At 27.0% G+C, this 27,024-nt stretch overlaps 2 protein-coding genes across 2 annotated transcripts in view; one reads left to right on the top strand and one right to left on the bottom strand.

The window, feature by feature from the left end:
- The window catches only part of LOC145182532 (ribosome quality control complex subunit NEMF-like), a 30,851-nt gene extending 4,056 nt beyond the window's left edge, over window positions 1-26,795 (bottom strand). The window contains exons 1-30 of the mRNA XM_090084813.1: window positions 26,643-26,795; window positions 26,426-26,497; window positions 22,100-22,202; window positions 17,184-17,309; window positions 16,947-17,095; window positions 16,519-16,586; window positions 14,996-15,088; window positions 14,809-14,882; window positions 14,577-14,638; window positions 14,038-14,113; window positions 13,559-13,699; window positions 13,353-13,400; window positions 13,105-13,265; window positions 12,794-12,875; window positions 12,076-12,143; window positions 11,312-11,375; window positions 11,109-11,197; window positions 10,746-10,849; window positions 10,458-10,633; window positions 10,096-10,284; window positions 7,141-7,445; window positions 6,919-7,024; window positions 6,805-6,839; window positions 6,458-6,614; window positions 5,673-5,738; window positions 5,514-5,591; window positions 5,206-5,406; window positions 4,966-5,072; window positions 4,311-4,354; window positions 3,960-4,039 (exon numbers count right to left, since the gene is read on the bottom strand). Of these exons, the coding sequence (XP_089940939.1) occupies window positions 3,960-4,039; window positions 4,311-4,354; window positions 4,966-5,072; window positions 5,206-5,406; window positions 5,514-5,591; window positions 5,673-5,738; window positions 6,458-6,614; window positions 6,805-6,839; window positions 6,919-7,024; window positions 7,141-7,445; window positions 10,096-10,284; window positions 10,458-10,633; window positions 10,746-10,849; window positions 11,109-11,197; window positions 11,312-11,375; window positions 12,076-12,143; window positions 12,794-12,875; window positions 13,105-13,265; window positions 13,353-13,400; window positions 13,559-13,699; window positions 14,038-14,113; window positions 14,577-14,638; window positions 14,809-14,882; window positions 14,996-15,088; window positions 16,519-16,586; window positions 16,947-17,095; window positions 17,184-17,309; window positions 22,100-22,202; window positions 26,426-26,497; window positions 26,643-26,701 (3,183 nt within the window). The 5' untranslated portion in view covers window positions 26,702-26,795. The remainder of the gene's footprint in view (window positions 1-3,959; window positions 4,040-4,310; window positions 4,355-4,965; window positions 5,073-5,205; window positions 5,407-5,513; window positions 5,592-5,672; window positions 5,739-6,457; window positions 6,615-6,804; window positions 6,840-6,918; window positions 7,025-7,140; window positions 7,446-10,095; window positions 10,285-10,457; window positions 10,634-10,745; window positions 10,850-11,108; window positions 11,198-11,311; window positions 11,376-12,075; window positions 12,144-12,793; window positions 12,876-13,104; window positions 13,266-13,352; window positions 13,401-13,558; window positions 13,700-14,037; window positions 14,114-14,576; window positions 14,639-14,808; window positions 14,883-14,995; window positions 15,089-16,518; window positions 16,587-16,946; window positions 17,096-17,183; window positions 17,310-22,099; window positions 22,203-26,425; window positions 26,498-26,642) is intronic.
- On the top strand, window positions 684-2,311 carry LOC149889921 (uncharacterized). Its single transcript, XM_090086521.1, has one exon. It carries the CDS (start codon window positions 699-701, stop codon window positions 2,256-2,258), a length of 1,560 nt encoding a protein of 519 aa, XP_089942647.1. The 5' UTR covers window positions 684-698; the 3' UTR covers window positions 2,259-2,311.
- Window positions 26,796-27,024: the final 229 nt, after the last annotated feature.

The raw sequence follows: 27,024 nt of genomic DNA, 5'->3' as shown, positions 1-27,024 counted from the left end.
CTTTTGGAGTCTAAGTTTATTGCACTAAATAATGCTGGTTGTATGGTTAGTTTCAAAATTTTTCGAAGACTAGCTTTTGAGTTGATAAAAAACTTTAACAAATGTGGAAAAAAAAGCAGTTTGTTCTTCACTAAATACAAAGATTTTCTGGATAAAAAAATAGAATACAAATTATATGTCTGGTAAGTTTTTTATTAATTCTAAAATAAAATGTTATATATATATATATATATATATATATATATATATATATATATATATATATATATATATATATATATATATATATATATATATATATATATATATATATATATATATATATATGTAGCTTAGAAACAGATCCTGAGCAACAGATAAGGAAATATGAGGAGGGACAACTTATTTTAAAAGAGGGTAAAAAGCTGATTCAGCAGGGTAACCTGCTCATCAAGCTGGGTGAACAAAAAATGAAGGAGGGCCAATTAATACTTGAAGGTCTTAGACTGAAGTTAAACAGGTACGTATGCGTGTATTATATATATATATATATATATATATATATATATATATATATATATATATATATATATATATATATATATATAAAGTTAAAAGTTGTACACACATTTTATACATGTTTTAGGAGAAATACTGTAACAATGGGAACATCTGAAGCACCAAAACCTAGAAAATCTTTTTTAGAACTTGCGAGTAGGATGAAACGTAAAAGAACTGATAATCTTCAGGGAAAAGAACTGGAAGAACTTCAACATGCTGTAAAAAGGTTTACATCTAATCCCTCTACTGCACCCAGGTCTAATTTATATGGTCCAAATTTATCATTGCATACTTTTTGCAATTTGAGACTAACAGATAGAACATGGGCTGAATTTAAAAAAATTGTTACACAAAATCATCATCTTGTTCCTCCAGGTTTAACCAAGTTAAAAGAATACAAAAAATTGACATATCCAGAGCAGGTGAAATATTCAGACACTGAAGTAAAATGTAGTCTATTCAATATGATCAAACATTCAGTTTCCAGAGTGTTTGAGTATCTTTTGGAGGATGATGATAATTTTATTAAATTTTTAGCACAGGAGGAACGTGATAACATATATGTTATTTGCAAAGTGGGTGGTGATGGTCAGAGTGACCAATCTGAATTTCAGAATGCAGCAACTATGAAGAAAGGTGTGGATGATTCCACTGTGTATAGTATAGTGTTTGTACTGTTGGAGATTCAAAGTGGAAAAAAGATACTATGGAAAAATTGTAATCCAAATAGTCCAGATGCAACCCATCATCTTATGTTTTGTTTTGCCAAAGAGACTACTAGTTTTATTCAAGAGAAGTTTGAACATTTACAAAATGAAATTTTGTCTTTAGAGAATATTAAGTTTACACTTCATGACAATACTTTTGTTATAAATTCAAGTTTGTCAACTATTTATACCACAATGAATGATGGTAAAACACTTAATGCTGTGGTATCAAAAATGCTTAAAAAAAATATAGCATCTCAGTGTTGTCATGTATGTCAAGCAAGTCCTAAGGAGTTTAATTTGAAAACCATTTGGAATAAAGATAAAGATGTAGACAAGAATATATTGAAACTTGGAATTTGCAGTCTTCATTTGTGGATATGCAGCATGGAGTGGGTTTTCAATACTGCTTGCAAACTTCCAGCAGTGAAACAAGGAAGAAAAATTCCAGCAAAAAACAGCCAAGAATTTATTGAAAACCAAAATAAATTCCAGCACTTATTCAAAATACAATTAAAAATAAGGGTATCTTTTGTCAGGAAGGGAAGTGGTACATCCAACACTGGCAATGTTGCACGAAAATTCTTTAATAATCCATCTGTGACTGGAAGAATTCTAAATTTGAATACCACTATGATCAAACTATTTAGGGACCTGCTAATTGATATAAATAGTACAACCGCAAGACCGGATGTGAAAATTTTCAAGCAGAAATCTGAACGTCTGTTTGGTCTCATTTCTAATGATCAGTTTTTAAAAGCCATTCCAATGTCACAGTCTGTGCATAGAATGGTAGTTCATGGTGTTTCTTTTATTAAATATTTTAAGTATCCAATAGGTTCTTTGTCTGAGAGTGCCATTGAAGCCAGGAACAAAGCCAACAAAACTGAACAAGTAGGTCATGCACGATTAACTTCTTTTGCTGAAAATACTAGGGATACAGCTAATTATTTATTTATGACATCTGACATGTACCTATACTGTAAGAAGAACAAAATGCAAGAGGTATAAAAGCTATACTGCAAGAAGATTAAGCTGATAACTGTTCTTAAGGTAAATATTGGAGAAAGTTATGTATATCTTTAAATTTAAATATTTAATGTTATCGTTTAATTTTATTAATGATACATTTTAAGTGCTGGTGGTAGCCAATCTGATATTTCTGAGATCTTTTTACATAATCAAACAGTATGTTTTTTTTATGCTTGCAAAAAAAAAAAAAAATACTAATTGTTAGAAAAGTTGAAACATAAGAATCCCAAACTTTCATAGTGCAATTCATGAAGGCTTGTTGTAAATATTAAATGTTGCTCCACATAAGGATTGCTGAGATACGTTTAGAGTAAAAATTTTAATTATATTTCAATTGTATCTATTTATTACAATGAATACAGTTTTTTCTTGAATGTATAATTATTAGAATTAGAATTTGATAGATAATTTCTATAATAAATAGTTTATATCTTAAACTATACTATTTATTAACAAAACTTTTTAAAATTTTAATGTGTGTTGTTAAATAATTTTAGGAAGATAAAGAGTAATGGTTCATATTATAAAAAGAAATCAAGGAAGCATCATTAAACCATGCAGCTGTAGTTGATAAGCAACTTTTAATAAACGGCTATTTTCATAACCACATATTGTTAAAAACCTAAAAACGGCTATTTTCATAGCCACATATTGTTAAAAACCTATTTTAGCATCAGAACCTCTATTCTGCATTTGAGGGGAATGGAACTACTGGAGTATTTATTTTGCTTTTATTTATAATAAAATACTTGTTATTTCCTTTTTTATTTAACATGAAAATATAAGTTGGAGACTAAAAATGCCTGTGACCCCTAAAAAAGATAAACTGATATATCAGACTTAAATAGAGACTTAAAACTGATATATCAGTTTTAAATATCAAAAACTATCGGTTTTATATCTTTTTAATCAAAAATCGAATTAGTCCGGATAAACCAACTAAAAAACCGGAATAAAACCGGTTTTAAAAAAGACCGGACTTTTTTTATAAATATATATAAAAACAAACAATTTCTCATAATTGATGCTTTGTTCAAAAAATTACTTCAAAATGTTAAACAGTTCTCTAGTTATAAGGCTATTTCCTTTTTTTCTATCAGCGCGACGCATAGTGCTGCGTATCGTTTCATTTCAATATCGTTATCATACCGATATCGGAAAAAAAAAGTGTCATCGGAATGATTACGACGTAATATCGTTATAAGAATTTTAACCGGTATTGTAGTGAGTTTAAATCTCGGTATATACCGCAACTCTCGTCATTCCGATGATTTTTTTTCCCGATATCATATCGGAATGATAACGATGTGGAAATGAAACGATACGCAGGCCCTTAATTATCAGAGAGGTAGCACTATTAGAAAGAGGATTATTAACAACTATTAAAAGAGTACGGTATTCAAAGTCTTCAAATTCTATTGTTTTTAAATTTCAAAAATTTTTACATTTTAACCTTTAATTTTCAACCAACAAAGTAACGGAAAAGTGTGAAATCCGAAAGATTGTTCTACATTTTTTTTTGAGTTCAAATTTCTTTCAACAATGTATTTCTTTGTTTATTGCCTGATATAAGGAACGTGCGATCCCAAAATCATCATTTTTAAAAATATCCCTGTTTTAAAGAGGGATGTAATAATTTTCTTTCAAGTGGCCAAATGTTTGATTTTGAAAAAATCTTACCTTTAGGCATTTAAGAAGATCCTTCTCCCAATTGCTTATACCTTTTGATGCAAGAAAAGAATGAAGAGCTGTTATAGCGGCTGAAAGAGAGAAAAAAAAAATAGGTTTTTAAAACATTTATGAATAATTATCTTATTTAAAAACTATTTTAGAAAGAAAAAAAAAAACTTTAAAAATTATTATCGAATTATTATTAAATGAAATTTTGTATTGCGCAATCTTTCTCTTCTTAAAACCAGAAGAGAAAGAATTCAAGATTATAAATTTTTGTGTTGTCCGATAAATGGTATTTAAATAATATACGTAAAACTATACAAGTCTGTTGAAAAAGTATATTGAGCTAAACATTACCTTTGCCTCGCTTTCCAGTTCCAGGTGTAAGTTTAACTTTGAACCTTGAAATACACACATTATTATTATTATTATTATTATCATTATTATTATTATTGTTATTATTATTATTACTATTATTATTATTATTATTATTATTATTATTATTATTATTATTATTATTATTATTATTATTATTATTATTATTATTATTATTATTACTATTATTATTATTATTATTATTATTATTATTATTATTATTATTATTATTATTATTATTATTATTATTATTATTATTATTACTATTATTATTATTACTATTATTATTATTATTATTATTATTATTATTATTATTATTATTATTATTATTATTATTATTATTATTATTATTATTATTATTATTATTATTATTATTATTATTATTATTATTATTATCATTATTATTATTATTATTATTATTACTATTATTATTATATATATATATATATATATATATATATATATATATATATATATATATATATATATATATATATATATATATATATATATATATATATATATATATATATATACAGATATAGATATATATAGATATATAGATAGATAGATAGATAGATAGATAGATAGATAGATAGATAGATGATAGGTATTATGTAGGATTTAAGATTCTAACTTATAATTTTGAAGAGATGTGTAAGGTGCACATAGAGGTATTGCATGTAATAAAATGTCGTCTTCGAAAGGACAGCCAGTAAGAGAATCAATAATCGTTAGACTTTCCTAAAAATAGAATTCAGTTTAAATGATTTTTCAGGAAAAAAAAACTTTTAAATAATAGAAACTTTTCAAAGATAAAGATGCCTAAAAATGGATAAATTGCCAAAATGTTTAAAAAACTGATCAAATTGCCGACCTTCTCAATCTCCTCGTCAGGTTCTTCATCATTGACATTTGGAACATTAACCGCAGTTTCTTCTCCCTCAGCCTGTTCGATAATGTCTGGTTCAACAGTTTTTTTTTTTACTTCTCGCTTTTGTTGCTGAATTTGTTTGCTATTTTTCTCTTTAAGCTTATTTTTTCCTTTTTTTTTTGGAGGTTTCGGTGGCTCATGGGACTAATAAAAAGATATCTAAATAAATATCTACTTTTTTTTTTTGTTGCTGTTTCCGTTTTTGTTTTTGTTTTTTTTTTTTGTTCATAGAAAAATTGTCAATAACTTACTCTGATGATCTCATGAAAGATTTTTTTATCTTCCTCATCTTGATCTTTATATTTTTCATTGATTTTTTTTTGTTTCGCCTAAAATAAAAAATATAAGTTAAAAACAAAAACTAGTATAATCTGTTGGTTTTAAAGGAAATTAATTTAGCAGGATGATACCTTAGCACGGCGCTTTGGTGGATCGCTTGACATAACTTCGGCGACACATTTCTTTTCAGCTGGAACCTTTAAAAAAAATCTATTTCATACACCAACCAACTCATTACATATTCTGTAAACGAACAAAAAAGAATTAGTAATGCATTCTTTAAAGAAACTCTCTGATTTTACCTCACCAGAGCACTGATTTTTCTGCACTTTTGACCTATAACCAGAGGTGGGCACTTCCGATAGAAGTTCCGATATCCGGTATTCCGATAGTATCGGACTAAGAAAAAAATATCTGACTAATATAAATTCTATTCGACGTTCGAATGTTATGTACTTTGCACATCTACATTGTGTTAAATCTTTGAAAAAAAGAAATTTAAAAAAAAGCTTCTGATATTTTTTTTTTGTGAACTATCGGATTATCGGACCGAATTTCTCTTGAACTATATAAGGGAATATTGATGATTGAACTGGCGAACTTGGAAAACTATCGGCTATCGGATTAAGAACTCAAACTTAAATTTTAAATCTATCGGTTGCCTAGCTCTGCATTTAACAATAACAATTTTTATTGGATATGTCTGAAAAACAAAATTTTACTAAATTTACACTGCATAAGATCCAAACACTGTATTCTGGATCCTTACACAGTTTTAATTAAGTATTTTTAAAATTTGTTCCAGTCCAGAATTTTTTTAAAAAAAAATCAGTCCAAAATTTTAGATTTACAGTTTAAACTTTAGTTTAAAAAACGGAAGGTTAAAAAATGATTAAATAATAATTTAAAAATTTACTTTTATTTCACGACTATCTTGTGGAGCTTCATGATCATCTTGTGGAGCTTCATGATCATCTTGTGGAGCTCCATGATCATCTTTACGATCATCCTGACGAGCCTGATGATCATTAATAGCATCTTTATCGTTTCCTTTTATTTTTTTTTTCAGATCTCTGAAATGAATGAATATGAAGATAGAAAAAAAAAACTTTCATTACTTGATTAACCCAACTTCAATACCTTAATTCTTCAATCAACATCATCTATCATCATCAAGTTTTTTTTCCCAAAACTATAATATTTCATTTATTTGGCTAATTATAGTAATATTAGCTGTTAATTAAAGATTACAAAATCCTATACCTTCGCTGTTTTGCTGATATTCTTAATTTACGGTTCTGAAAAGAAAATTTTCAGATAAAAAAAACAAAAACTAACAGGGCAGTTGAGGGAAAGACAGGCAGATTTTATACATACCGGTTGCTGTGGCACCATTGACAATATCTGCCCATCTCCTAACTGAATAAAATCCTCTTTACTTTCATTACTCGTTTTTCCAGATATTTCGCGGTGTAACTCATACCTATATTTCAGACAATAAAGGTTAGTAAACCCTCAAAATTTACATGATGAAAGACAATTTACGATATTGTATCTTATATTGTTATTATCTGCTATTGTTATTATACAGATACTTACTTTCCGCCAGAAACATGATGCAGCTGTATATTAGTATCAGGGAAACCATTTCCAGAATCTGATTCATCTTCACTCTTAATTGAACTAATCTCCAAATTTTTATCCCCAACCTCCACCTTTTTAAAAGATTCTTCATTTTCTGGACTCTCCACTAAATCACTTTTACTATCAATCTTCAAATTTTCTATCATTTCACTGCTTTCTTTATTACATGAATCATCACTTTCTGATTCTTCTGATTCTTCTAATTCTTCTGATTTATCATTTGGATGCTTCTCTAGTTTGTCATCTTCAACTTCAATTAACTAAATAACAACAGTAATACTATAATACTACTAATAACAAAAAAACAAAAACAATAATTAGACCAAGAATAAATAATATATGGATGATTTACAAAAGGAAAATTTTTTATTTGGAACAAAATATTTGCTTTTGGAGAAGAATTTCTGCTTGAGTGGATTTAATTTAATCTTTTAAGAAAGATCCTTTAACTGAAATTGTTTCCTGACTGATATGAACAAAATTTTACAAATTCAATGACCTTATAAAAACGAGATTTTAAGAAAGTATTTTGACATAATTAAGAAAGTATTTTGACATAATTAAGCTATGCACTCAACTTTTTTTTTGTGAATAGCCAAAAATTAGGGAGTGAAAATTTTCTACACCATCATTACTTTTCCTAGATATAAATTACCATCCGTAACTATTCAAATGACATTATCAGGAGAAACACAATTGGCAATATTTGCATTGTGGTAAGAAAAATATTCAAAGGAACAAAGATAAAAAAAAAATCTCAAATTCCTACTTCAATAGTATGGAATATTATGAAAAAAAAAAGGAAGAACTTGGAAAAGTGGTCAATCAGAAACAATCAGGATGTCAATGAATTATTTCTGCTTCTGAAGACAGAAGAATTGCATCCACAAGTAAAAGAAGTTAAGTTTTAATTGCCCCAGAAATTAAAAATAGTATGAATAGTTCCCAAAAAGATCAAATATTTGTGACAACAGTGAAGAGGTAAGAAATCACTTCTTCAGGCTCAAAAGAAGAAAAGAAGACTACAGTGGACAAAACAACATAAACAATTGAATGTTGATGACTGGAAATTAGTTTTTTGGACAAACAAGTCAAATTTCCTAATTATTGGTTCAAAGAAAAGAGTATTTGTTTGAAGAAAAGTTGGTGAAAAGATGATGGTGACAAATGTAAAACATGTTGGAAGTAGTGTTATGATGTGGGGTTGTTTTGGTGGTAATAATACTGGTGATGCTGCTAAAAAAGACAGAACAATTACAAAAGAAGTGTACTTGGTCATTTTAAAAAATCATGTCATTCCTTCAGGCAGTAGGTTAATTGAAAAAAAAAAAAAATTAATTTAACTAAATTAGTTTATAATTTATTTTTCATGTTACTTAGATTAATAGTGATAGAGCATATATTTCAAGTTTTTTTCTTCTTTGCGGTAAAATACAATATCTTCTTTAATCCTGATTGGTTTCGGTGATAATCAGCAATTTGAGGGGGGAGGGGGGTATTTTGAATCTGAAAAAGTTTAAATGAAACTTTTGTGTTTGCATTTCCAAAATTTTTGAGTATGACTTGACTGTGTAGGATTCATTTTATTTCAAAATGAATTTCCTCATCCCAAAAACATACTTCTTTGCATAATATACAAAAAAAAGAAAAAATTGTATTTGCACATGTTCAATCATGCGTGCACCCAAGCTCCTCACATTGTTAGTGGGTTATTAAATCAAAAACAATTTTCATGCTCTGATGAAGTATATAACAATTACCAACATGACCTACAAAACTATGATATAAACTCTTCGAATTAGTCATAAAAATTCCATGCACATGTGTGCAAGATTTTTGAAACCAATTTTAGAGTAAATAATTTGCAAAAAGGTTTTTAAAAGATCTAGATTGCAATTTTCATGATCTGGTGTAAATTTAGTTGACACACTTTCCATTCTCACTGCATACTTAAGATTTCTGATGTTTTTCTTTGTTAACTTAGTTGTAATGCATCTGTTTTGAACAGACATGTTGTTAGTTGTTGTCCTCTTTATTATCTGGAGAAATACTTTATCTTCCTCAATTTTCACGGTATAAAGAAAATCTTTGGTGAAAATGTCAAACAGTTTTTCCAGATCAACATAAACATCTACTTCTTTAAATCCACAGTCTTGTCAAACAATCATTTGTACACTAAAAACACTCACTTTTATATTATTACACTCAACGTTTGAATTGGTGTTTTATCACAGTAAAAGTTACACACAGTTACAATTTTTAAATATACAATTTCAATCTTCCATTTTGTTTGTTGATACCATCATTACTAGGAAGTGATTCAAAAATATATTATCATTAGTAAATTTGAAAAGACTTTTATTTGTAATTTTAGATAACTTTAGAAATTTTAAATATTCATAAGAAATTCTTCTGTTGAAGTTTTGTTCAGGTACTACAGATAATTTGTTAATTCAAGTAGTTCATAAGTGATACAGTTCTTTCAATTACAGTGTATAAACTCCTACATAATTGAGTTTTATAGATGAAACTCTACTATAAATGAGTTCAACCAAGTTGCAGTGCAACATGAATTTTTTAACTTAAATACCTTACTTTGAAAGTTTATGGTCAATACATACAAAAATACTGCATGCATTCAAAAAAGTTTCAAGAAAAAAATTGCGAAGAGTGAAGAAAACGAGAAGAAAAGAAGAAGCAACAATAAGAGAAGAGTCAAGAAGAAGAAGCAACAATAATGCTACATTAATAAAAAAGATTTTTTGTGAAGTGTAAAATTTAACTTTTTTAAAATTTCATTGACAAACCTATGCAAAAATTTACTCTTTTAAACTATTTCTAAAATTTTTAACCTAAAAATTTAACCTTTTAAATGATAATCCATATCAGATAGTATTTTAAAATAAAAACCTCATTCTCCTGTTCATCATTAAGTTTCACTCTTCTATCATTTACATGTCTAGCTATAGAGGAATCTTCCAACTTGAAGAGCACAGAGAATCCCATAATCAAATATGAAGGAGGAAGAAAGTTCTTTTTCCCTCGTATCATAAAGCTACCAGTAGTAAGATACTCACCAGAGGGTGCTGTTTTAGAAACCTATGATTTATTAGAAAAACTATATGGGGTATTAAAAAACCATATGGGGTAATAAAAAAACCATATGGGGTTATTTAGTCATTAAAAATTAGAAGTTTAAAAAACTAACAATTGCAGCAGCATGAAATTCTCTTACACTTAACTTTAAGATTTTAATTAATTAAAAGAATTACCTGATGATGATAAACCCACCATGCGCTTGTAACTACACGTGCTTCCCATGCTGCACTGTAACATATAGCCATTGTGCCTGCTTCATTAAGTGTTTTAGGAGGAACATCCAACCCAGTAGCATTTTTTATAATGACACTACTTGCACCATGTAAATCAGCATGGACATAAAGATCACCTAAAATAATATTTATCTTTACTTCTTCCATTAGAAGTTATAACAAAAAAAAAACAAACTGATAAAGCAAAAATAAAAAATAGATTGTTGATTTTTTTTTAAAATAACTCACCAGCTTTTAAATATCTTTTTACTAGTATTTCATTTTGTTGCTGGTCTCTCCCTCCAATCACTAAATAATTCTCTGAGCTTATAAACCAATAAAACTTCTCAAACCTATAAGAAGAAAGTTATTGGAATTAGTTTAAACAATAAAAATTCTTCCCAACATCTTTTTATTAGTAAAAACTGCTTTGTTGAATAATATCAATTTCAAAAATTAATTTTCATTCAGCAAATTTTTTTAATTATGTAATACCAGGTGTCTTTTTTTAAAATATTACTTTTTCTCAGTTTAAAACGTGATATTTTTTAACAATGACACTTTATGAATAATAATTAGAAACAGACTTTTAAGTAAAAAATGTTCACAAACCAATATGTTTTCCTTGTTTTATTGATTATCTTTGCATTCTGGACTTCTTTCAAAGTTTCCTTGGTTTTATGTTCAGCAGACTTTAATGCCTATTAAAACACAAATCTTTAATTAAACATCAATAAAACAAGTTACTCTTACTTGAATCGCCATGAACATTGACCCATGAACAAATGTTAAAATGGGATGAGCAAACAAAATACCTTTTTTGAAGCTTGGATTGTTTTCTCTTCCTTTGTTGCAGCATTCCTTCGGCTGTCATGTAAGCTAAAACAGATTAATGTAAAATAAAAATTTAACAATGTCAGTGAACAATAGCTTGCAATCCAGAGAAGCAGAAACAAAAAGATCTACATTAACCTAAGTCATAAGCATTTAAAAGTTACTAATTAAAAAGTTATAATACTATTCATAGTTTTACAGCAAATCAATCATTAAATACACTATTTATAATACATTGCTTTGTTCTACAGGATTTTAAATATGCTTATGTTATTTTTGCAAAAAATGTTTAGTGAAGTATTCAGAACTCTGACTAATACTTTAGAGAAATATTTTAGTCATAATTATGTAATTTTTAGTCAGTTTATAACTGAAAAAACTGTAAAATTTGTAGCTGCGGTCCTTTTTTGAAGAAAAGTTGTAGTTTAATCTAAAAATTGACAAACAAGTCACAGGTGTTTAGATTTAGTATTAAGAATGTAAAAAAAAAAAAAAAAAATTATGAACCTTTTTTTATATTATTCAAAGACTTACACTGGAAAATTTAATTGATTTTTACTTGAGTACTTTAAGAAACATTTTATCGCAACATGTTACTAGCCCAAGGATTGGGAAAATAAATATAGTAGAAATTGATATCAAACTGTTGATATGAAATATTGAAAAACTTTTGAAAGTGTCTCTCTTTCACTGCATTTTACTAAATCTTTTTTTTGGATTTAAACTAAATCCAAAAAAAAATTACCTTCTGGCATTTCCAAAGGCAGTTAAACCCAAATCAATTGTCACATCTACTTTCTTCAGTTTGTTAGGCTAAAAAGATTAATGGAAAGATGGTTAAGCAGAATTGGTTAGAATGCCAACATAAGTCAATTTTATGATTAACTTATTTCCAAACTTTCATTTTAGAAACCAATTGACTTATGAGTTTTATAAAAAATAGCAGCACTTTTTTCTCTATCACATTTTGATCATTTATTGATTATTTTCAAGGTCTCATTCATAAAGCAAAATTATTGCCATATACATATAATAAGCAGGCTTGGTCAGGAAAGGCGTGCAATTGCACTCTAATCTTGACCACGCATACAATATTTAGTTGCAACAACTTGCCCATGAAAAAAGATTAATTGTTTATGTGTAAAAAAAAACCAAACTAATTTTTACCAAAATGTTGTAAGTTTTACAAACTCTGTTGTTTAAACTGTTATTTATGGTTATTTTATATGCATTGTTATAAATATACAGCAATGACTTTAATTTGTAAAGTTTAAAAAAAAAAAGATCACTAAATGATTGAAACATTTAAAGAGATTTTTTAGGATGGATTGTTTTTTTAAAAGATTGAGGTTTTTTATTGTAACTTATTTATATTTGTTTAACACAATCACAGAAATGAGTAAAAAGAAAAATAAGTAAAATAGAGAGAAATAGTTTAAATCAAACTTAATTTACATTCTTACTTTCATAAAATTTTTGTTTTCATTTTCAGTTTCATCTTCACTTGCTGTTTCTTCATCATTATCACTTAAATCACTTAAATCACTTTAAAAAAAAACAATGACAATACCACAAGAGGTGATCTTTTTTTTAAAATGTAAATAATTGTAAAATATTGTAAATAAAATAAAATAGTAACTCATTAAAATTTCAGCTTTAAACTATGTTATGTAAATTATTAAACAAAATTAAAAAAAAAAAAAACAACATGAAAAAACAACAACCAAAACAGAACTTATAAAAGAATTCAAAAAAAGTTTCATATGAAACTTACTTTAGAGAGAGAATTATTTGGTTTGATTTTAACTTCAATGACTTGATTGTGTTGGCAACAGGATCACCTTGAAGTTTTGCTTCTTTTAACAATTCTTCAATTTCCTCCCAGTCAAGCTGATTTGCTATTGCACTATTCACAATTACAATTGCTCGTTCAACCTAGGGTGTCAAAGATACACGAATATGAGAAACAATAAAAAACTAATCAAGAATTGAAGTAATAAACTTTAATAAATTTAATAATACCAGGGATAGATTAACTTCAATAAGTTTAGCTCTTCTTGCTTCATTATCCTAAAATCAAATAAGAAACTTATGAGCATAAAAAGTCAATAAAAGCATCTTTGGTGTTAACAGTTGCATACATTTGCATTACAATATACTTGCAGTTGCCTTACAAGTATATTGCAATGCAAATGTATGTATAGATTACCTAAAAGTTAAAAAACCACCTGTGTTTCTTTTAAAGTCAAAATTCTCTTCTCATGGTCACTCCGGACATTCTCAAGCCTTTTCAAGGCAGATTTTTCTTGTTGCAATGCTTTCAAGTCAATCTTCTGACTTTCAAGTTTTGAGAAGAACTCATCGACACACTGGAAATAGTTCAAAGCTTTTGTTGTAAAAACTCTTTCTGATTTAAAAAAATTCAAGTTTTATACCATATGTTAAAAAAACTTTTAGATCATAATTCAAAAATCCAACTTTTTATCAAATGTAAGTATATAACAAGAATCCTTTTTCCACTTTATGCAAATTACTTATTATACAAAAGAAATCTTGGATTATCTTGGATTAAATTGCGAAAATTTACTAAAAACATATTTCAAATTTTTACAAATGTATTAAAAATCTCATGAGGAAACAGGAACACTTAAAATTAATTCGATAAACTGGAAAAAAATATTAATTACCTGCAACTATAACAGCATACCTTATTAAAAGAATTAAAGACAACATATGGAAGGGATTTGTGCTGAAGATATAAGACTGGGTGAAACTCAGTGTAACTAAAAATAAAAATCATAACTTAAATTTAAATACAAAGTAAGTTTCAATTACACTCAAAAGCTACTTAGGAAACAGCTGCATTCCATTTTATACTTTGTACTATCTTATACAATATAGATTTAACAAATACATAACACAGGATCTGAATTAGCAGCACAATTAGAAACATATTATTCAACTGATTTCCAATACTACACAATAAAACTAAAATTGTGCTCTGCAAACCTTAAGTTACAGGTAATATTGTAATAATACAGGTAATACATACTAATACATATAGGTAATACTACGTATTTCAATATTAAATAGTGTTTAGAGAAATTTGGACCCATTAGTAGCACCCAGCATCATTCAATAGATGTTTAACATTTACCTAATTTGTGCTTTTAAAGAACTCAAACCAACTAAATAAAATTTGATTTCCACATAGGCTATATTTAGTTGCATTTTAAAAGTACTCACATAAGTAGATCCTTTTCACCAACTGCATTTGGATGACTTTCTTTTTTCTGTATCAAGTAACCCTGAAAAATCATTACTGTTATAAAATAAATATCAACTGCTGTAACTCTTTTTGTATACTTACAACTGCAATGATGAATATGAATTTGCAACTGCTGAGAATATATAAGTTTAGCCATTCTTGAATGTATAACATTTGCTTTAAAATTAGAAAAACAATTCAACAAAATACCTCTCCATCCTTTATTGAAATACTTTTTAATATGCCATCTGCAACTTGTAATGCAGAATATAACTTTGACATTTCTAAACAATAAAACAAATACAGATTTAGTTAAGTTAAACATTACAATATATAAATATATTATTACATAAGTTGCAATTTTAGCAAATAAAAAATGTTTCATAAAAAATAGCACCTTGTTCATCATTGAAGTTAAACTGTGATATTTTAATTGAAGGGTTTAACCCTTCCTCAAGTAAGCTGTGCTCCAGCAAAGAAGGACCAAAAACTGTAAGGTAAAAAAATCATAACATTTACAACAATTTTAATGTTTGTTGATATCAACTTAAAGGTTTTTTTTTTTTTTTTTTTTTTGAAGACTATTTAGACTATCTTTTATTACTGTAATCACTATTGATTACAATAATAAAGAACTGATAGAAAATTGGTAAGTGCCATAACCATTAATCATCTCTAGTAAACTAATATTTCAATAAGAATTTACATTTTTCCAAGTTTTTAATTACATTGTTACACGGTTTTTTCTGTAATAAAATTTTATCAGATTTTTTAAATGACTGAAGAAACTGAAAATAATTCAATAGATGAAATTGCACTATCACAGGAAAATAAACCACCTTTTAAAAGAATATTGGACTTTAAAATTTAGAGATTATATAACTAAATGAAACTATGAAATTTGGCTCTGCGATTGAATGAAATAAACAATTGCTGTTTTAATAAACTTTCTAAGTAGTACAAAAATTACTGGTAAATCAGTTTTTTCTTTAAAGATTTACTGTTTACTGGTTTTTTTAAAAGTCAGTAAATTTTCAAACTCTATGTATAACGCAACTCCAAATTAACTTCTTTCTAAGCCTCAGCAAATGCAGTTTTAAAGAGATAGGCCAATCCTCTTTAAGGTGTTTTTTGTCATAGAACTTATATAAAATTTTTAGTGACAGGTTGCAATTTAAATAAAGAATGTAGAACTTTATGCCCTATTAAAATATTAGTAAAATAGTTTTATCTTGCTATAAATATCTGGATAAGTCAAATTATTAGGAAAAAATTTTTTTTATCAATTTTTGCATTGGAGTTTGAAATTATATCAATAAACGAATCTGATGTTCTGTATCGAAATGATGATTATAAATATAATGTATGATTGCCAATACTTCATTCATTCCAAGAATTAGACCCTAAGATTCTTCCAATTACAGGTAACTTTTTCAATGTGCAAAGTATTTACTAGTAAATGTGAACCAACTAGGGACTCAAATGAGCACAAATAGTAAAATATGTTATTGGTTAGAATTACTAATGGTTCTTCCCTAAGGTATTCAACATTACTTATAGTCTAATACTAGATGGTTTATGAGTTGGCTGATAAAGAAATCTTTACTTTTATTGTGCTTAAAAATGTACTCAACCAATAGCCAAGTACTCTGACAACAGGACAAGTAGACAAATTTTATTTTTTCTATTTAATACTTAGCAGTAATGTTTGATCTCAACTTATGATAATACTGCACTTTCATTTGTATTTCTTGTTGTATAGGGACAGACATACAACTACTTTTACTCAAAATATTTACTTAAAAAATATAACCGCTAGTAAAATACGTACGAAAAAAGTATTTTAATACTACACAGCTATCATCATACAAAAATATCAGAACTTCTTAGGTTTAATTTTCAAAATAAATAAAGACTTACTAAGTAAAGGATTTAGGAGTTGCTTTAAACTGTCTGTGGACTTAGCACTAAGGAATGTTTCTTGAAGTCTAAAAAAACAAATTACAAAAGCAAGATACAAACAAAATATCAGTGCTTTGATTGGCTCAATAATGTTTGGAGAAACATTGTTAGCTGTTGAACTGTAGAATGAAATCTCCAGATGAATTGTAAAAAGAAGCAGTTTAAATTTTAAAGGGTATATAAAAAGTAAAATGCAGAAAACCAGCTAAGAAATATTTATAAAATGACTAACTTGTAAGATATTAAAATTCTAAATAAAATGTTTATTTTGTTATTAGATACTGTAAAAATGTATTTTTAATATGAATAAAAATATGTATACTAAAATCATTTAATTTTTACTTGCAATTACAAAAAGATATTTTCAATAATTTGACAACCCATACTTTTCTTTAGATATTAATGGTTCTTCTTTTCGTGCAAGTTCAATAGGATATTTTTCTCTAACAGCAAACTTCACATCTGTATTTTCATCTGTACGCACTCGCAAAAGTTGTAAGATATTATATTCAAAGTCAGCTAACACAATATTACCCTATAAAATATACAATAAACAATACATTTTGTAAATATTATATGTAGCTGCCAAATTTTGCATCAAACAAGTATATTAACAATCTTACTCGATCATAAAGTTCCACTATAAGATGATAAGCAGCTTCATCATAGCCAAATGTCAAGTCAACAATTCGATCAATGCCTAATTGATTTACTGAAGATAACCGTCTACCTCGAAGATGTTTACGACACTAAAATCATAATCTACTACATCTCAAAAACAATCCTAGATAACTATTTCTAAATTAAATTTTTAAAAAAGCATTGAAAATAATTGGAACCCTAGAAAAAAAGAGAGTTTTAATTATATTGTCTTTTACCTTAAAGACCAAAAATTTAACAAATTTATTTAAAAATTTAATAAATTTATCTAAAAATTTTATAAATTTATTTAAAAATTTAATATACTTATTATGAACATTTAATCTATTTAATAAAAAATTGAATCTATCAAAAAATTTAATATTCTCATCAAAATATTAAAGAGCATGAGGTAAGGTATTTATAAAAAGAAAAAGAAATTTATATTAACAAATGAAAATTATCTTGCATGCATGGATGTGTCTCATACCTGCCTGCCTGTATGTAATGTAATATAATGTAATGTAACATAATGTATGTAATGTAATGTAATGTAATGTAATGTAATGTAATGTATGGAATGTAATGTAATGTAACATAATGTATGTAATGTAATTTAATGCATGTAATGTAATGTAATGTATGTAAAGTAATGTATGTATATAATGTAATGTATGTAATGTAATGTATGTAATGTAATGTATGTAATGTAATGTATGTAATGTAATGTATGTAATGTAATGTATGTAATGTAATGTATGTAATGTAATGTATGTAATGTAATGTATGTAATGTAATGTATGTAATGTAATGTATGTAATGTAATGTATGTAATGTAATGTATGTAATGTAATGTATGTAATGTAATGTATGTAATGTAATGTATGTAATGTAATGTATGTAATGTAATGTATGTAATGTAATGTATGTAATGTAATGTATGTAATGTAATGTATGTAATGTAATGTATGTAATGTAATGTATGTAATGTAATGTATGTAATGTAATGTATGTAATGTAATGTATGTAATGTAATGTATGTAATGTAATGTATGTAATGTAATGTATGTAATGTAATGTATGTAATGTAATGTATGTAATGTAATGTATGTAATGTAATGTATGTAATGTAATGTATGTAATGTAATGTATGTAATGTAATGTAATGTATGTAATGTAATGTATGTAATGTAATGTATGTAATGTAATGTATGTAATGTAATGTATGTAATGTAATGTATGTAATGTAATGTATGTAATGTAATGTATGTAATGTAATGTATGTAATGTAATGTATGTAATGTAATGTAATGTAATGTAATGTATGTAATGTAATGTATGTAATGTAATGTATGTAATGTAATGTATGTAATGTAATGTATGTAATGTAATGTATGTAATGTAATGTATGTAATGTAATGTATGTAATGTAATGTATGTAATGTAATGTATGTAATGTAATGTATGTAATGTAATGTATGTAATGTAATGTATGTAATGTAATGTATGTAATGTAATGTATGTAATGTAATGTATGTAATGTAATGTATGTAATGTAATGTATGTAATGTAATGTATGTAATGTAATGTATGTAATGTAATGTATGTAATGTAATGTATGTAATGTAATGTATGTAATGTAATGTATGTAATGTAATGTATGTAATGTAATGTATGTAATGTAATGTATGTAATGTAATGTATGTAATGTAATGTATGTAATGTAATGTATGTAATGTAATGTATGTAATGTAATGTATGTAATGTAATGTATGTAATGTAATGTATGTAATGTAATGTAATGTATGTAATGTAATGTATGTAATGTAATGTATGTAATGTAATGTATGTAATGTAATGTATGTAATGTAATGTATGTAATGTAATGTATGTAATGTAATGTATGTAATGTAATGTATGTAATGTAATGTATGTAATGTAATGTAATGTAATGTAATGTATGTAATGTAATGTATGTAATGTAATGTATGTAATGTAATGTATGTAATGTAATGTATGTAATGTAATGTATGTAATGTAATGTATGTAATGTAATGTATGTAATGTAATGTATGTAATGTAATGTATGTAATGTAATGTATGTAATGTAATGTATGTAATGTAATGTATGTAATGTAATGTATGTAATGTAATGTATGTAATGTAATGTATTAGTGACCTGCGAATCATGATTTTTTCTTGAAACCAAATATCGAATTGAATCTCCAAGAAAATTTCAAGATCGAATTGAACCTTAAATCATGTAACTTTTTTATCTTTAAAGCAAATTTTATTTAAAAACAACTGAAGCATACAAAAAACATAACTTTTAATTTTTATTCAACCCAAAACTACTGGATATAAAAATTCTAATACTAACTAATGTTGTATATCAGTTTCAGTTTAAAAGCAGATCTTTGCTGATTTTTGCTTACATTAATATTTCAGCATTATTTTTTGAAAGATTGTGATGAATGTCAGTAAGAATTTGTCCATCAACCGAATTAACTTTTTCTGATTAACAATTTGTTGCCTGAATTGCAAGCAAGGTTAGAGTTGCTTTGACCAGAAGTGGAAAAGCACTTGAGTTCTGTTTCCAAAGTTGAAGAGGATCACTGCTTTGATCCTGAACAGAATGCTTTAAATGTAAGCAAATTTCTTCTTTAACTTGTTCAGAAATATCTGAAAGTTTGTGGAGCTTAGAAACCCCTTGTGCATCATGCACTTTCTTGAACATTGAATCTAAAAGACTGCCCTGTTATCATTCATATCTTAGATTTTGCACTGGGATTCTTCAGTACTCTTGTTACTGTTGTTATTGTCAGAATTAACCAGTATTAACTTCACAAATAACACAGCTTTGTTTGCTTCTGCATCTGAGAATAAATAGCGCTTAAATCGTGGATCAACAAAAGTAGCTACAGGTATCCATGGTTAGATCATTTCTTGTCTGAAGTTGCTTCAGAATCTCATTGTTAATTTATTGAAGACCTGGAGAAGAATTGGACTTCAGTTCTTCCTTCAATATAAAAATGCAAGGAAAAATTAAACTTATACTGACATTTGAATCAACACTTTAAACTGTATTTGCTTTTGCTGTAAGTCTCAAAATGGAAAGAGTTACTCTCAGTGCATCTTGCAGTGATTGAGTAAAAGAGGCTTTAGTGGATTTCTTGCACATTTCTTTTTTACGCCACATTCCACAAGTGCAAGTGAGATAGAAGCACAGTTCTGTTCAAAGCAGCATTTATTGATAGCTGCAAACTATGAGCAACACATCCTTGCCAATTAATTCCAAGCTGTCTAGCTGTGGAAGGCATTGTATTTGTTGATCTGTAGACATAAAAAACAAAGAGTTCAAGTCAATGCCAAATCTTTGTGATTCTTATCCAATAATCTGTTCTGTAGTTAATGTGTGGTCAGCACTTAAAATTTCAAGATTCACCTCTGACAGACATCTGGACTGCAGAGACCAATCAGATTCAGAAACGTTATAGTGACAACAAGGTAATTTGTTTGGTTATCTTTCCAATGGTTTTCAAATATGATAGAAGGCCTTAATTTCCAACATCTGTTCTTAAGATTTTTTTAAATTGGTCATGAAGAAGATTGCTCATGTCATCAAGTCAATGTGAAAGAGTTTTTGGATGTGGTACGCTGTACAGTATTTGAATCTACATCCTGCAGCACTTTCAAATGGGCTTCCATCACCTACAATAAACTTCAGAACAGCTTTATCATATCTCTTTTTTGTAGATGCATCCAGTGTTTTAACAAAGAGATTTGAGATTCTCTCTGATGCTTCCAATAATGATGTTTTGTGAGTTTTCACTTTGGCATCCACTTCGTTTGCAGTGGCATGATACTAGGATGTTTTCTCTGCAAAAGAGCTAAAAATGTTTTAAGCAAGCTTTTATCTTCACAGATAAAAAGCATCATTGACAACATCAAAGTGTTTTTATGTTGTTAACATTATTCAAATGCTGAAAAAGGGAGAAAGAAAAATACTTAATTTCACTGACTAATCATCATTTCCCTTTTTGAAAAGTTCCATTGAAATTTTTGAAAGTAGCAAAAGTTGGGAAGCAATCTTGTTCTACTTATTTGAAACTAAAGAATTTGGAAGCAAATTCTTTACTAAATATTTTTTTTCTTACCTTTTGAATGATTGCCTTGATCAAAATTGAAATTCCAGGTTTTATTACCTCTTCTCGTATTTGACATACGAAAAAACACTTACTTTCTTTATGAAACGTTTTTTTCATTAGTGCAATGATTACTGGCACAGATATTTCTATTCTTTTTGTTAAAGTTTGTTTTCATTTTCTAACGCTGTTCACTTGTAAACCAGTTAATGATATTTTTTTTTTTCAAAGTAAAAATACATCATGTTAAATGTAACAAAAAATATGCAGGAAATTAAAAAAAAAATCAAAAGCAAGGTGAAAGTTCAACAATTTGAAAAAAATAGAAAAAATTTTGAATTGAATATTGAATATTCACAGGTCCCTTGTATGTATACTGAAATTTGTTATATATTATAAATAACGTGTATTTTATCTGTAGTAATTATACACTCTGTATGTCTATTTTCAAACCATGCTATTACATTTTTAAGGATTTAATATCAAACAGCACTACCTACAAAGCAATAATAAAAACAGTATTATAACCTAAAGTTTAACATCAAAAAAATACATTTGTTGCAAGTGTTTTACAATATCTATCTTTCATAAAAGTTAAAACAATCTGATTTTTTCCGGCTCATTTCTTTGAAGCACTAACTTCAAAAAATGAATTTTTATAGACTACTTTATCCTTGATTAATATTTCACAAATAAATCATTTTCGAAAGATTAATTTTTCTCAATGATGTAAAGTTTACTAAAACAATAAGTACCTTCATAGAAAATCCTGATGGCATCATACTTTTAGGCCATTCATATTCTGTGAAATGAATACGATTTCCTGACTCAACAAGAATTGTTGTTTTGATTTCACCACTAAAAAATATTCATTTAGCACTATCTATTACAAATAAACACATTTATTATTACAATTTTTAATCTTATAGACTTTCAAAGAAGATTTAACTTTTCTGGCGAGGATATAATACTTAATGCAGGGGTTGAAATTAGAACCAGATGCTAGAAATACCCAACCTTACAAATGGTTAAATCTTACGCATACAATTGGTTGGAAATGAGAAAAATTAATGGCTTGAAGAGTTTCATGATTATGATGTTCATTCAGTATAATTAATTGTAGATTGATCTTTGATGCTTGTCTCCAAAAAAAGAAATGAATCTGTCTAGCCTTTTTTTTTTTTCAAGTGGAAAGAGGTATGATATAATTACCACTTGCACTCATATTGTACACTACAGTTAGCAGAATAATGGGCCCCACATTTGCTAATGAAAACTTGTGTCAGTTTCATTCATATAACTGGCTGGTCAAAAACCTGTGTTTGTCAAATGCTGTTTTGAAAGCTGAAAAGAAACTGTTCACCTTAGATTGGTTGAAACCAGTATGCTGAGACTGGTGGCATGAGATGCTCAGATTTAGGGTTATTAATGTCAAGACATAAAATTATATGCTTACTAATATTGTATCAATTTGGCAATGTGTCATATTTGAAGTATTTCCAAATATACAAAACTGGTAATTTTTCTGCAAAATTGTATGTCATATACGTTTGTTTCGTCATTTGAATGTGTTTCACAATATCATTCTCAATTTCTATTGAAAACACTTAAGATTTGCTGACAAGAGATGATCTGATAACTACTTTAACTTTTCAATCCAAATAACATCAAAATGTTTTTTTATCCACATTAAATCAGATGAGGTTTTTCTATTGCATCCAGACTTATGACTGCAATCTTAGCACCTCCTTTTCACAAATAACTTTTGACCATCATCATCAAACAGCTTTTACAAACAGAGCTATTAAACTATATTTTGGATGAATAAATTTTGCTTTTTTTTGTATACTTTTGATTATTGTATCAAGGATATTTATTAAAAAACATATTTGAATACTGTAAAAAGAAAAAGCCCTTGCAAGGTACACTACAAACAGAGAATACATCTTCCCTCAATTACTGGTTGTTACACTGTTAATCTAGCTAGCTTTAAAATTGAACTGTACTATTCTCTCTATTTCAACAATTGTCAACAATTAAATCCCCACAAAAAACTAATTTTTTCACTCTAGTTGCACAAGTCATTACAAAACTTCTTGTATGATAAAAAATTGTGTGAAAATATTAAAAACTTTTCAGTTGCAAAGAAATATTTCTATACGAAAGTAAAAGAAATAAATACTATTGCTGAACCAAAATTTCACAATTAAATAAGGGACTACCCTGTTTATATCAGGTTTAAAAAAAATGTTTGTGAACAGAGAATTTATTAGCCACTGTCATCACCAACCTTCACGAAAAGCAGAGTAAACTTATAAAGTTAAGGTTAATTATAAAATCAAATGTTTTCTTAAAAAATTTTAATTTATGAAAAAAAGCTATACATTATACAATACTTTTTTAAATGTAATATTCTTATTATCTTTATTTTTCTGTAAACAAATTTTGAAATTAAAAAAAAAACATTAGTCATAGATCAATGGTGTTATAATTTGATTTTAAAGTTGCATGTACTGGATCACAACAATTGCAGGGAGCATTTATTTTGAAAAAACGTATTTATAAAATACAAATATTAGGGGAGAGGGGGGCAGCTTTGAACACTTTTTAAACTTTTTTTTATAAATCAATATTTTAATTAGTCAAACCACTTTTTTTCTTCTGAATAATCAAAACAATGATTAAGGAATAAAACTGCTGTGTTTTAACAAATTTTGAGCTAAAAAATAAGTCAGAATCCTTATTTCTTCAACATGCCTGAAAATGTTCAAAACTGCCCCAACCTGAGGCAGCTTTGAACACACCTGGGGCAGCTTTGAATTATCTCTGGCAAATGGAAATAACTAGTGATTAATTTTTTTTTTTTTCAAATAAAGCATTGATTCATTTTTAAATTTTATTAAGTTTAAGTTTCTAATAGCAAAAATCAGCTATCTTTTCTAAATTATCTAATCTTATAATCACTCTAAAGAGTTAATCTAACAAAAGTTATATAAAGCTATTTAAGCTTTAAATAGAAGCAACATAAAAAAAAAAAAAAAACTTATAAAACCAACTAAACCTTAAACCTTCAAAAAAAACATGATTTTAACATAGATGGAAATGGGTAAAGTTTAAGTTGAGTATGTCAAGACATAATTCATTTTAGAGCTTTTTATTAGGTAGTCTCTTAACATTATTTCCTCATGTTTTTTAAATAGTTGTGCGACAGTATATTTAGTCGTCAAACCAAGATTGGTCTTAGGTGATAAATTTTTATACTTCTTTATTCTGTAATGTAAAGTATTACGTTTTATATTATAAGTTATAGCAGCTTCGTTTGGCCTCATTAATTCATTTACAACTTGGAGAAGAGCATGCTCAAGTTGTAAATGGATTAATGTCACTCTTTTTTTTTTATAATTTCAGTCACTCTCTTTTTTTTATAATTTCGAACCATTTTTATCTTTAAATAATCAAAATTCAGGCCGTAATAATCAAGCAACAAAGTGGGAGAAGTTTAAACAATGATTCAAAGGTGATCCATTCATTTTATTCAAAACTGCCCCAATAGCGATTTAAATAATAAACGATGATTTTTCCAAACAAAATTATCTCAACGATTGACATTTTCTGCTTAATTGTAAATCTTATGAGTTATTCTATCTTATAAATAATATTAAACATCTCACTAGTTAGAAACGTGGTAAAAAAATTCTTACAACTTTATATCGAAATGTTTACAATTTGTCCTCAAAAACAAACCAATCATATATTTTGTCCAATTTACGCCAAATGCCAAGAAGTACAGGTGACAGGTGCGAAGGTAAATATTATCTTCACAAAATATTTAGTTTTATTAAGTTTAAATATAAAAACGCTTCAAAAATGCATTTTTTCAAAGCTGCCCCCGTTCAAAGCTGCCCCCTCTCCCCTACTTTAAAACAAAAAAAAACAAACAATAAAATTGTAGGATTATTTGACAGTGAAAAATTTAATGTCAAAAAACAATAAGTCTACTGTAGTTAAACACAACAACTTTTAAGTTAGTGTTTTCAGACACTTACCTAGAAATCAATTTCTTTACATAAACAATCATTTTCATAAATACACTTGGAGTTGGCATTATAAAAATTAGTTTTTCTATTGTAAGATGGATACACCATCTCGTTGTTATTAGCAAAAAAAAATTAGGATTAATACACTCTTCCAGGAAAAGTATACACAGGTAGTTTTAACTCAGTGGTTTTTATATATTGAAATTAGCATTCCAGTTAAGAAAATTGTTTAAGTTATTGAAAGGCCAATTTGACATGATGTGGTGAAACTAGTCAGGGCAACTGGACTTAGACATATTATCCATAAACACCATTCAATAAGTTTATTATGAAAGTTTAGATAAGTTAGAACTTAATTACCAATCACTTGAAAAATAAAAGAAGAACATCCCTAACTTGTTTAAACTCTTAATAAATTTTAATTGAGGCCTGTTTTACTGCAACAATTAAGTTAAGAGAAATCCTTCAATGATTTTTACCATACAAATAAAATCTTTGTCTGGTACAACTCAAAAGAATGACATAATTAAATCATTAAATAGGCAAGTCTAGAAGAGAATAAATTGAAAAATTTTAGCAAACAAACTATTCTACTGTTTTTTTTAGCTTTGTTTATTGCTTAACAAGCAGATGGTATAGTTTGTATCTTTTGATTGCTAAATACAAAATTTTTATAAATCTCATTGCTAAAAGTGACTGAACAAAACAGGAAGAAAACTAACTAGCAGAATAAGTACTTCAGATTTCAACCCCTGCAAGATGAGCATTAAACATAATAATTTGTTAATGAACTTAATAATGGAAAGTAAGTAAGCAACTACGCAACCATTTAATCAACATGTTCTGTCTTCATACACATTTAAAATCATTAACTAAGTGTTAATGGTATACATTAATAGTGTTAGTTATAAAAACCTTAAAGCTAGATCCATTTAAGTTAGATTTTTATAAAGAAGCCTCTTTACTAGTAAAATAGGTTTAGATACAAATCACCTTGAATAAGTTCAGAAGAAAATTTAAATTAAAAAAAAAACAACATCTTACTGAGTAAGTCGAATCAAAAATGTCTTGTTATCAATGTCATATATATTTGCAACTCGCAACCCTATTGTTGAACTAAATGAAGTAAGATCATTTTCTAGTGTAACTTTTTTTTTTTTTTTTTAAGATTTTTAACTCTTTATAACATATCAGATTTTATATTTACATACATTTTTGTGTTAATGACAAAATATTGAAGAAAAATAAGATTAACAATCACCTCTTTTTGATTTCAGCAATGGCTGCCAAAAGATCAACTGTAGTATATCTTGTCTTCATTATGATTAATGATTTACTTAAATAATGCAATTTTTTGAAGTTTTATTGTTATTTAATAAGTTAACATCTTTGTTATTATTTTACTTTTCTAAATTAGAAATTTAAGAAATAGCATATTTTAAAAATTAGGCAACACTAAATTAAGTAAAATAAACAACAACAAAAAAAACTTGAAATATAACAACTTTATAGTAAGGGATTTAAGAAAAGAAAAAGTACATTTTTTAATGAGATATTCTCAAATAGCAAAACCATTTATGAAAATACATGCTTTTATATAAATATCTCTCATTCACAAACAAGGATAATATAGATTCTTTAAT

Source organism: Hydra viridissima, unplaced genomic scaffold (genome assembly GCF_058129835.1).
Source record: "Hydra viridissima isolate aposymbiotic clone 2 unplaced genomic scaffold, HvirCarnegie_v1 scaffold_4, whole genome shotgun sequence".
Lineage (NCBI taxonomy): Eukaryota > Metazoa > Cnidaria > Hydrozoa > Anthoathecata > Hydridae > Hydra > Hydra viridissima.
The sequence above is the reverse complement of the archived record's forward strand: the minus strand, read 5'-3'. Positions and strand labels throughout refer to the sequence as shown.